General features: G+C 31.8%; 1 protein-coding gene across 1 annotated transcript; it reads left to right on the top strand.

Annotated features, from left to right (window-relative positions):
* Positions 1-801: 801 nt before the first annotated feature.
* On the top strand, positions 802-11709 carry LOC148303588 (FAST kinase domain-containing protein 1, mitochondrial). Its single transcript, XM_088269697.1, has 8 exons — positions 802-1888; positions 3853-4013; positions 4916-5041; positions 5683-6749; positions 7256-7406; positions 10521-10644; positions 10759-10948; positions 11369-11709. The coding sequence occupies exons 1-8, from the start codon at positions 1051-1053 to the stop codon at positions 11604-11606; spliced, it is 2895 nt and encodes a 964-aa protein (XP_088125823.1). The 5' UTR covers positions 802-1050; the 3' UTR covers positions 11607-11709.
* Positions 11710-12641: the final 932 nt, after the last annotated feature.

A 12641-nucleotide genomic window follows, 5' to 3' on the forward strand; every position in this document is an offset into this window, starting at 1 on the left:
AAGAAGAAGAATATGTTACCATTTATGAAACGATGTATTTAGGGGTCAATGTAAATTCAATTTGTAAAGTGATTGATGAAATGAAAAAAAATATGTTGGTTGCAGAGGGCCTCATAATGTTTTTTTTTTAATATTGAACAACACAGTGAATACTTAAAAAAATATTAAAATAAACTATGACGCGCGTTTTTTCACTAATGTTTGAATAGCTTACCTGCAGTGATGGGATTCAAAATTTTCAAGATTTTCAAAATTTTCCCTACAAAAAATAGTTTTTACAGTTATTTGTTTTTTATTCTACACATAAACAGAACATTTACATAATAACTGAGAATGCTCCAATAATAATAGTAGGGAAGTCAATTAAAAGTATTGTTACAATGTTGTAGAGTATAAATCATAATACATAAATACAAGCTCTGTAATAAAATTTTATTGAAATACATGCTTCCTTATTGCTTTTTAGTTGTCGTCTACATGCTTTGATTTTTATTTTTTTTATTTTAGTGTCATCAGCTTTGTGGTTACATTTCCTTTACCAAGTTTGTACTGATAGAACTGGATCCCAGGTATCTAATGGGAGACCTATCAAATCAATCGTCATCAAATGGGCTCCGATACATGATCTCAATTGGAATATTGTGTGACAACAAAGGGTTAAGAAAGCATCGGTTCGGTGAACTCTAAAAATTGTAGGCACCGGTTCTAGGGAACCGGTGCGAACCGGCAGAATCCAACCACTGCTTACGTACTCAAAATGGAATTAAATTATTTTCCTATGTAGGTACCTACCTAGAAAGTAACGCTAGGAATGCATACATGCCATAGTATATAATAGTCTTTGGTTATCTTTGGCATGCATCCTACGAAATCTATGCCTATGCATGAAGTGTCAGCTGTCAAATGCGTAGCTTGCGCGCTCCCTTTTGAATATTTTCTGGAATTTTAGGTTATGTTTGCTTGAAAACGCTCGTATCATAAAGAACATTCGTATTAGTTTGAATTTATAAATTTATGTTTCGTCAAATAATGTCTTAAATAATCCCAGAAATGTCTCATGTTTTTAACACAACCAAGCGAGCAGCAGAAACCTCTCTTAGATTTGGGAGATTGAGTAAAAAATGTTTATATTACGATATAAAGAACACATTTGTTTTGCAAACTATTTCTAATAATAATATCGGCCGTGTTCAAAATGCTCAGAATTTAAAAAAATATCCTATGTACAAGGGTTTCTTCACTAATTTTTCATTGAATTGTGATGAATTTCATAATGTTGTTGATGATGATAATATCACAATTTTTAGTGAAAGTAATGTAGATTTTAATGTACAGGAGAAATGTAAAATTAGATCACTTTTTGAAAATAAAACAGATGATATAATGAAGAGATTAGCTTCATGTCATTCACTACAAAATGTTTTTGATATAATAAAAGAAGAACAGCAAAATTTAAAACCTTTCCACTTATGCCAGAGTGTTTTAGTTTTGTGGGATTTTCAACGTTCTTTCGGTCAGTTTTATATACAAAGTGTTGAAGAGAATCTAATGCAATTCGCTCCAGGGATAACGCTTAGCAAGTATACTTTAGAATTAATAAATAGCTATGATTTCAAGAATCTCTTAGCACTCATTGAAAATAACGTAAAATTATTCAATTCCGATGAGTTGTCATGCATAATGTTTTATTTGTCGAAAATGGGAATAGATTATAACAATGATGTCATGAATTCTATGGTTGAAAATTTCCACGAAAGGGTTTTAAGTGACTGTCAGAACTTGCCCCTCTCTGCTCTGGCTAGATATACTTCAACATTTAAACCCAGAGATTCTTTGCGTTTTGTGAACTTAGTAAAGCACGTTGTTCCAAGCGTACTGCATTCATTAGGTGAGTACTCAAAACCTCTTAGTAGGTACCCAGCCAGAATAAACCAGAACAGTGCTCCAAATTATTGAAATAAAAGTTTCGGGATGAGAACTGGAGTATTTGGTGATAGTAATTGCAATCTGGATTCTATAATAGTTCCCAGTGGAACGAGAATCAATTTTTTTTATTTACAAAATTTGTGTTTGAAATAAAAGAAAACTTATTTTTAACGCAATTTCTTAAAACATGCACCCAACAAGATAGAATTAAAGCCTTTCTGCATCTGTTAACTTCGTGTAATTTTTAAAAGTCCGCCTCCGTAGTGTAATGGTCAGCACGCTCGGCTACCGTTCTGGAGGTCCCTGGTTCGATTCCCAGGGGGGGTCAAATAAATATAAGTGATTTTTTTCACTGTAATATTTATTAAATATTACCCTGGACTGGTACCTGAAGCGGAGGGTTGATCACCTTTCCTTCGTGTGTTAACGATCAAGATAACACTGTGTTTGTATAATGAAGTGCCCTATGCACCATTGGGGTGCGGATAAGGGTTTGAATTGAATTGAATTTTTAAAAGATTTAAAATATACATATAGTATCGTCCCAGTTAGTTCGATACATTGCCTTATAATAAAGAAATTTGTTTTTTTTTGTTTGTAAAATGCGGGAGTTGTTATATGTTTTGTATTAATAATACGTGGTTTATATGAGCAAATTTTTAACTGAAATTTGGCAGTTTAGAATAAAATGTAAACCTTGTTTTTTCAAACAGTTTTATTTTCACGGAAATGATATCTGCATGTCTTTGACATCACAAGATAATTTTAAAAATACAGTTTTTCCACAACACATCCGGATTTACAGTTTCTAGTTAATGGACCGTTATTAAAATGTGGACCTATGATAGGAAGAGAGAAAAAATATTTTACAACATTTTGAGTGTGTCCAAATACTTAGTATTTGGACACACTCAAAATGTTGTAAATAAATTATCTGGTCAAATTATAAGCTTAACAAATAAAAATGAAAATGGTATTTTCTGGCGTTTCTCATGTGTGTGATTATAATCCAGGATTCGGACCTCGTAATACTTGTTCACAAATCTGGATGATCTCCAATTAAAGGAGTTATTTTTCATATTATTTTTTATACCAGCCAATGACGGTCGTCAGCCCCGTAAATGCCCAGCCTTCCATATTCTTCTTTATCTTTGATGAGATGTTAAAAAATAGTATGATTTCATACTATTTTTTGGTTTAACACAGGATTGGTCGCGTTTTGTCGCAACATTATGATTTCGATAAAATACAGTAAACATAAGAGATTTGCAACATTTTGAGTGTGTCACTCAAAATGTTGTAAATAAATTGTCTGGTCAAATTATAAGCTTAAATAATAAAAATGAAAATTTTATTTTCTGGCGTTTCTCACGTGTGTGATTATAATCCAGGATTCGGACCTCACATACTAATATAAGAGTTTCTGCTTAGTAAAAAGCTTCTTTACATCTCACCAATAGATGTCTCTAGTGAAATTTTTGTGAATTCAAACACTATGTTTCGAATTTGATCAATGTATTTAAAACTTCAAAGAATTTGAGTAGTGTGGTTTTGGTCACGGGTAGAATTGGGGAATGTTAAGTTCTAGTGATTCAAGAACAAGGTTTCTAAATTGGTTCATATATACAGAACTTCCAATAATTTGAGTAGTGTGGTTGTCAATAATGGGTAGAATTGGTGTTACACGTGTGTAAAGTGATCACTTAAACCAGCCTATGACGGTCGTCAGCCCCGTAAATGCCCAGACTTCCATATTCTTCTTCATCTTTGATGAGATGTCAAAAAATAAAAAAAATATTTTACTGTTTATGTATCTAATAGAATATACGTTATTAAAAATACACTATGCATTGTCCTTTTGTCTTTGTAAAGACCAGTTTTACGGGTCCCTTCTTCAAGGCACAGCAATCTTGTTTATTTTTTCAGAAACCTGTGATTCTGCTGAAGACTTCAAATTAATTACTATTATTTTAAATAATGTTCACACCCTGATCTCCAATTCTACACTCGAATCTTACAAACTGAAAATTAGAGAACTCATAAACTCAGAAATTATAACTAGTAACGATTACAAATGTCTCATAAAGGTAATTATGATAATTATCCTATTTGTTTATATTATTCGCTTTATTTGAAAAATGACGTAAGTCATTCTTACTTTGAATTTTTCTTTTTTTTCACTTTTGGCCTCATTTAAAATAAACTTAAGTGAAAATTTAACTGAACTAAACTAAACTAAATTTAACTGAAAATTTCATTAATTGAATATTTAAAATTAAATAAATAATGATTTTTTGGCTCAATTTTTTTAATACGGTATAATTCATTTTGTTCGCCTCAGTAGTGTATTGGTTAGTGTGTTTGTCTACCGTGCTATAGGTCACAGGTTCGATTTCCAGAGAGTCAAAATAAGTATATAATTTTTTTACTCTAATATTTATTTAATTTCATACTAATATCAATATCACTTTAAAAAAAATAACCATCATACCACAGGGGTAAGCAGAGAGAATAGTCACACCACTCTGTCTTTGCAAACATTTTTTGCTTCTTCCACATTCATGCGTCCCCTCATACATACCCGACGATTATTTTGACTCCTGATGTGTCCACTTTCAAATATTTGAAATATTTGATTATGCCGATTTTTTCTCGGTCTTCCTCTGCTTCCATTACCAACCACATTCGCCTCATAAATTTGTTTAGTATTCTTTATTCATTCATTCGATTCACATGCCCAAACACAGCTTTCTTAATTTTATCGATAATGCTTATCTCAGCCTTTCCTTATTTCACCATTCAAACATCTATCATGCATTGTTTTGCCACACATTGGTCTGAAGATTGCATGTTGACTGTATTCAGTCTACTTACATCCTTTTTTGCTAACTCCATTAATTAATTGAAAAATAAATAATTTTGAAAATAATATATTGTGATGTTTTTTTACTATGATCTCGTAAAATTATTTATTCTTTTTCTTTTGTAGGTACTGAATTTTCTTAATCTTCCACATTGGTCGAAGTATAATTCTGATATTATAGATATTCTGTGCAAGCTTCTAAACAGTTGCATTAAGGACATGGATGCATTTGAAATTATCGGTTTGCATAAGGTACTTAAAATTGTTCTATTGAAATATGATTATACGAAATTCGGACGAGTGTGCGACACTTATTCTGCAATATAAAAAAATAACTACTTAATATATTGCACGAAACGGGATCTAGTTCTATTGTTTGTTTGTATAAACATGAATAAAAAGTGATTTAAAAATAGAAATAAAGAAATCAAGTACATTTTTATTTATATATAAAATATTTATTTATTTATAAAATACAACTTAGTAGACTCAAAAAATCTGTGTTTGATTTAAAATTAATACATAAAAAAAAACATACTCATTTTGTCATTAAATATCCTATGAGCAATAAATGTAACAAATTTCAAATTAGAATAATAAAAAAAAAAGAAAAACCATATTCTTCTTTGTCCCAAAGAAATAAGAATGTTTTTCATTGTTTAATCGTCCTTTTATTTTTAAAATCATTTTGATATTCTCCTCAAAGTGGTTTTGTGCAGGCCTGATGACACAATGTCATTTTGAGGGATGGAAGTTGTTGTACGGCTCATTATACCTCGTATCTCAATTGATAATCAAGAATTACAAAAAATTTAGTTACAATATGGTTTGCAATTTTTGCTAAGAGACCTACAATATTACTAAATATTGAATAATATATGGTTTAATTTCAGGTTTTTCAAAGTTTCCTGTCACCCGCTGGATTCATAATGTCCATTAAAGACAGAGCAGTAACTTTACTAGAACAATCCAAAGATGATGACAGAGTTGTTGTTTTTCTCACCACCCCTGATTTGTTATTTTGTCAAATAGCCGCTATGACACCCATTGACAGACAAAAAATTGAAGTTCTATCTGAAAAGTTGATGAATAATCTGTTTCCATTAATACATTCTCCAATTTACAAAATTTTGAGATATATAAAAACATCTAGTGCTGTAGTTTGCGATAAATTTTGGCATAGGACAATAGATTTTATTCACAGTTACGATATAGACGATTATAGATTATTAAGGCTAAGTCAAAAATATATGTATTTTAATAGTAACACTATCGACGTTTACCGATGCAAATATTTTGAAAATGAAATGATGAAGAAATTAACTAATGTGGAAAACAGTTTGTCAATAAATATTCCAGGCAAATTTGCACGCATCGCTGCATTTTTTATAAGTTACGGATTCTGCAAATCCCATTTGCCCAACTTTATGTATTTGGATAAAATTATTAGCAAATTAGAAGATATGTCTGATCAATTTGACCATTTATCATGTCTTATATTATCAAAGGGACTAATGATATCTTACACAATAGATAAAAAACAATATGTACCACCTAAAGCGACTCAATTGAAACTGCGCGTTGATAATATTTTGAATAAATGTGCGAGCAAACACATCGAAAATAATAATTTGTCAATAACAGATTTAAACATAATTTGCAAAACATATTTAAATAGAAAAACTAGCTATGATACAAATTACTTCCACGCGATATTGTCAAAATATGCTCAAATGAAAGATAATTTTTCTTCGAGATCCTTGAGGGATGCAGCTTTTAATTTTATGTGTTGTCATATTATTGTGCCGCCTATGATTGATCGAATGGTTGATTACATTGTGGAACAAAATGAAAACTTGTTGGGTGATACCGCACAAAAAGTCCTTCACATTTGTTATGCCTCAGGGTTTACTCCAAAAAATGATAGATATTTGGACGTAACAACAAATATTATAGCGAGGTAAATTTTGAATTCCTGTATATCGACATGCCCTACGTAAAGTACTCTAACTACATTTTTGTCAATTTTTAGATATTTGGTGTATGTTATCAACTGACCATTATCTACAAATATAAACAAACAAAAAAATATATAAAACAAATTACGCCTAGTTTTCAGGCGTTTAAGACGCTATCTGCATCAAATTTTCGAAATGAACTGAACTCCTAAAACGCTAACTACTTAATTTTGATAAGGCAAATAGTTTTAAAACGATTTAAAACATTATTTTATCGTGTTTTTGATGTATAATACTAGTTTATAATTTCAGATAAAATCGTTAATTAATAAAAAAAAAAATACGTAGAAATAATCTTCTAAGCTTTCTCCTGTGAAGTAACAGATTTGCAGATAGAGTACTTTACGTAGGGGCCATCAATATTTAACATAACACTGAATGTATTATTTCCTTTTGGGTGTGTTTTCTCTTTCTCTATAAATGATATATTCCGTCTTTGATTTTGTAGGGACAGAGAAGTAGTTACTGGTTTGACACTATTACAAGCCTGTATAGCATTAAGTTACTTCAGCTCTCTTCCGGAACATTTAGTAAAATACATATTTTCTATTGAATTCATGGAACGGTTAGACGAAGAAATTTCTCATTGTTATTCCAAGGTAAGTGAGTGAAGATTATTATAATATAAATTTTATAATATAAGTGGTATTAATAATTTTATAATAAGTGGATATATATATATATAATATATCTGCAATTATTGTGGAATGAATCTTCTCTTTTCTTCATGTGTTCTGTCGGGTACCTCCGACGTTGACAATCACTTGGGAGAAACCTTGTCTGTCCTAGAAACAGCTCCTCCACACCTATCATCCCGGTCCACTCTCGAATGTTCCGAAGCCAGGAAAGCTGCCTTCTTCCAACCCCTCTGCGACCCTCAATCTTCTCTTTTATGACCAGTTGTAGGATAACATACTTTTCACCTCATTATGTGACCAAAATATGAAGTTTTACGGAGCTTAATTGTTGTGAATAATTCTCTCTGTGCATTTGCTCTACGCAGTACTTCAATGTTACCAATCATGTCAGTCCAGGATATTTTCAACATCCTTTACTGGATCCACATTTATACTATCGTAATAGAGAAAATTTTACATTTAATTATGTGGGATGCATATAAAATTATATTTATAAAACCCTTATCCGCACCCCAATGGTGCATAGGGCACTGTGTCATATAAACGCAGTGTTATCTTGATCGTTTACACATGAAGGAAAGGTGATCAGCCCTCCGCTTCAGGTACCAGTCCATGGTAATATTGAATAAATATTACAGTGAACAAATCACTTATATTTATTTTACCCCCCTTGGGAATCAAACCCGGGACCTCCAGAACGGTAGCCGAACGTGCTGACCATTACACTACGGAGGCGGACAATGTGGGATGCATACTGGAGTGAAATTAGTTTTTAGAAGGTATTCAAATTCAGTAACATTTCTCCACTATTTCTGGAAATGCACTGCCAAGGTTTATTGAGTACAAACTCTGCTTATATATAAATCAAAATATGCTTCCAGAGTATGTAAAAAAACATAGGACATGTCATAGATAAGCATATGATATTTCTACAATGTGCCTATCCATGATGTGTACAATATGAATTAGTCTATATGACTACATCTGTCCTCAAAGGTTTACCAGCCCGTAACTACTGTATTTGGTAGTGAATGCTCTGCTATCAGAAGTGTTAGACCATATTTAGCCAAAATATAAATCATAATATAAAAGACACCATTGTTCTTAGTGTATACATCTTTTTTATTAACCTTTTTAGTGCCAGGAGGTATGTTTATAGCAAGGCCGTTCTCTGTAGGCCGTAACATTTTAGGAAGAGTATAACATAACCAAATATTTACATTTTATGGTGTTAAATATGTACATACATGTCCCATATTTTACATAAGTGCTTGACACGGGTTAGAAACAAGCACAAAGATGAGCGCGTTTACACGCTAATTTTGTATAGCTGGCCTGGCGGGCACGGCATTGGAGAGCGCGTAAACGGGCTTAAGGCAGTTATCTGGTTAATAAATTTTATCTGCCATAAATATTGAACATCTTCTTCTTCTTCTTCTTATTTTAGGCCTTGCGGCCTGTTTTTAAGAGGGATTAGCCTCCTGCAACGTCGATTCCCAGCTATCGGCCCATCTCTTTGGTGGTCTGCCCGGGAGTCGTCTACCATGGGGTTGGCCGTACAGTGCGATGTAAGGGAGTCTAGATGGTTCCATTCTCCTCACATGCGCATACCATTGTCTTCTTCGTTGCCTTCCCCACCTAACGACATCTTCGATCTCGCATATTTCCCTGATCTTGGCATTTCTCAATCTATCTCGAAGACTCTCGAAGAGAAGCATAACAGGCAAGAGTCTTTGAGATATATTGAGAAATGCCAAGATCAGGGAAATATTGAACATATAATATATAATTTTTATTACAAAAATAATAAAGATCCTTTGAAGTAATATTTTTATGAAGGGACTAGTACACATTAGCAGTGTGAAATTTATGCAAGCTCATTCTCCTAATACAGGTATGCAACCCTGAGTGGCCTATTCATTGTTGCTATTCTCTTTTTCCTACCTCCTATTCCTTTTTCATTTCCTTTCCCATTTAGCAGTTATGTCCTTTACCCAGAGCCTCTTCACTTATGACTCCTGTATCCCATAAAATGTTTTATTACACTCGTATAGCCAAGAGTGCATACTGATCACCTTGCTTGCCTTCATGTAATCAATGATTACAGTGCCCTATGCACCATTGGGTGTGGATGTGGCTCAAAATAAGAGGTTATATCGTAGTCATATAGGAGAAAGTGACCAACTACCAAAACGTAAAATGTTCAGGAGGGCCATTTACGTAACTATTGCTTGGCAAGAAAATAAACACCAATGCAGTTAGTAATTTTTAACTAGTCAATATAATTTACTTCCAAGATTAAAATCCTTTGGGATTTTTTCAGGGCAATATTAAGCTAGTAAGATATCAAATAGTCAATGTTGACGTTTTCGTAAAACAATGCACTTGGTCACTTTTTCCTGTATGACTACGATATATTGCCCTGATGTATAAATTATCCACATCACAAACTTCTATAATACAGTGCAACCTCTCATAATGAGTAATTCGCATTTATTGATTTGTCGTTTAATTTGTAGAACTCCATTTTAATTTATGTATTAATTTTAAATCAAACACAGATTTTTTGAGTCTACTAAGTTAGTAGACTCAAAAAATCTGTGTTTGATTTAAAATTAATACATAAAGTAATTCGCATAGCGAGCAAAAAAAAGTGATATTGTTTCTCTTTTCACATTAGCGAATAACAGAGAAAGGGTAAGTCCCCTATTCATGACATTCACTCGTGAGCCAGAACTTCCCCGCCAGTTGAAACAAAAAATGTATCGCTTAACGAGTAAGATTCTGGAATGAATTATCCTTGTTATGAGAGGTTCAACTGTACACTCAGACCTCGCTTTGCGTTGTTACTGAATTAAGACTCATTTTCGCTGTGCGTCGTTGTTTTTCGAATTGCTTTGTTTCTTTAACTTATTATTCAGAGAATCGTTTTTAAATTTTCTAAAAGGTAATTTCCCGTTTTGTACTTTTAAATTTTGTTTAAATTTCGGTGAATCTTTTGGAACGTATCTACGACGCAAAGTGAGGTCTTAGTGGATATGAATTATATTTTAAACTATTTTATTCAAATTTCAGGTGTCTTATCCTTCCAGAGTTAGAAAAGAGCTTATGCATTTGAATCGTAACGTGTGTTTAGAGTTGCCAGAGATGGATATTCCTTGGTTTCATGAAAAATATGTTCAACAGCAGATTGCCTTAAGTATGTTTTTATTCTGTTTTCAATTATTTTCAACTTATAATTACATGTATTTGAAAAAATGTTTCTTTAGGGTTTTTTAATGGCACTACATTCAAACCACTCTGTTAATTTCAGGTTCAATGAGAATGTGTATGTTTCAAAAAGATGTGTATAATATTTTATGCAAAATTGTTGGAGTGAAAGAAGCTATTAAATTAAATTACTTCTCTCCATATGGATATAAAATTGATTTCTTAATTCAAACCGACAAGAACTCTATTATTTATCCAACATCTAAAACTCTTAAAGATGTTTCCAAAAACAAGTATGTATTCACAAACACTAGCTATACCTCGACCAAATTACATGTAGAATTGCTTAGGGCACCGTTGTATTTATTTTTAATACAACAATGATTTTGTCCTTTGCAAAATTTATAAAATAGTAAACTTTGTTTGTGTTTTTTCATTAAATTTTCATTGTTTTTGATTGTATAATTACTACTTACATTACCACTTTTAATCTACTTTGCCCATATTATTTTAATTATTGTGTTTTATTAAGCATTTTGTTTTCCTTTCTCACATTTTTCTCTTAATGTCATACCCTACTTATTTTTGTTTAATGGTTGTTTATTGTTGTTGTTAGTTGTCTATATTAATTTAGTTTTATATCTATGTATTATTTACTCCTTTATACGACGTCTGTACTGTACATAAAGCAATAATGCGTATATTGATTCCAGCATTGCCATATTACTTATGGATTCTCGAAGTTTTACCAAATACCATTATTCTGGCAGTAATGACAAGAACTTGATGTTTGAATGGGTGCAAAATGGTAGGAACAAGTCCAAAATACATCATCTGGAACTCATGGGGTATCGGGTTATTCCAATATCTAAATCTTTTTGGAACTCCATGTACATGTCCGAACCAAAGGAGAAAATGAGTTTTCTGTATAAAGAGCTATGGAATAAATAAAATATCACAAATTACAGTATTCTTAGTCAAATTTAGTCTGAGTTTTATTTTGTTTTACACCATTTATATAGATTATTTTAAGAATAAAAGTATCATTAACTGTTTTTTTTTCATTTCCCTTTACTGTCCTGCTGTATTTATGAGATAATGGTCGAAATGTTAATAATTGATATTTCAGTGCTATGGAATACGCCAGCAACTATTTCCGAATACCCGCAACATACATTTAACGTTAGCAATACAAAAAAACTATTTGAATGCATTTAATGAATTATCGAAGATACCACATAAATAGGATTTCAAGCAGATATTGCATTGTTATCTTTAAGAAATTATATGAATTTCGAGTATTGTAAATTCAAAAATATCAACAACAATAAATACAATGTATTTTTGTGTAGATGTCACTCTTCCTTTTACTTATAGAGAATGTTTTTTTCAAAGCCATAGCAAAAAAAGGCTTCTTTTTCAATTATTAAATATTATTTAAAAAAAATAAAAGCTAGACAATTGTTTTATTTTTATTTTTTACACTGCCCGCCCTCCGTGGTGTAATGGTTAGCGTGTTTAGTTACCATGCTGGAGGTCCCGGGTTCTATTACCGGGAGAGGGTGATAATAAATAAATATAAAAGTGATTTTTACAGTCTAAAATTTATTTAATATTACCCTGGACTGGTGCGCAGGAGTGATCTTGCCCTTATGAGGGTAACGATCAAGATAACACTGCATCAATACGATGCATTTATGCACTATTGGGTGCGGATAAGGGTTAGAAGTTCCTAAAGAGAGATATTAGCAGGTTACTGTAGTATTTGAAAACTATACCTTTATATCTAATAAATTATATGGTACATGTCTCTTCCAGGCAAATGTTACAAATAATGAAATGTTTGTATTAAGGTTTTCAGATGAATACAAAAATGTTACTAGGTTGAGTCATAAATAACTAGACCGGTTTTTTTACACATTTATTTTTCCTAACATAAAAACGAATCTAAACCAATCTAAAATACATCCTCCATAAAACTCATTC

The sequence above is a fragment of the Brachycentrus maculatus genome, unplaced genomic scaffold (assembly GCF_059751285.1).
Source record: "Brachycentrus maculatus isolate JH-2025_06_01 unplaced genomic scaffold, ASM5975128v1 h1tg000361l, whole genome shotgun sequence".
NCBI lineage: Eukaryota > Metazoa > Arthropoda > Insecta > Trichoptera > Brachycentridae > Brachycentrus > Brachycentrus maculatus.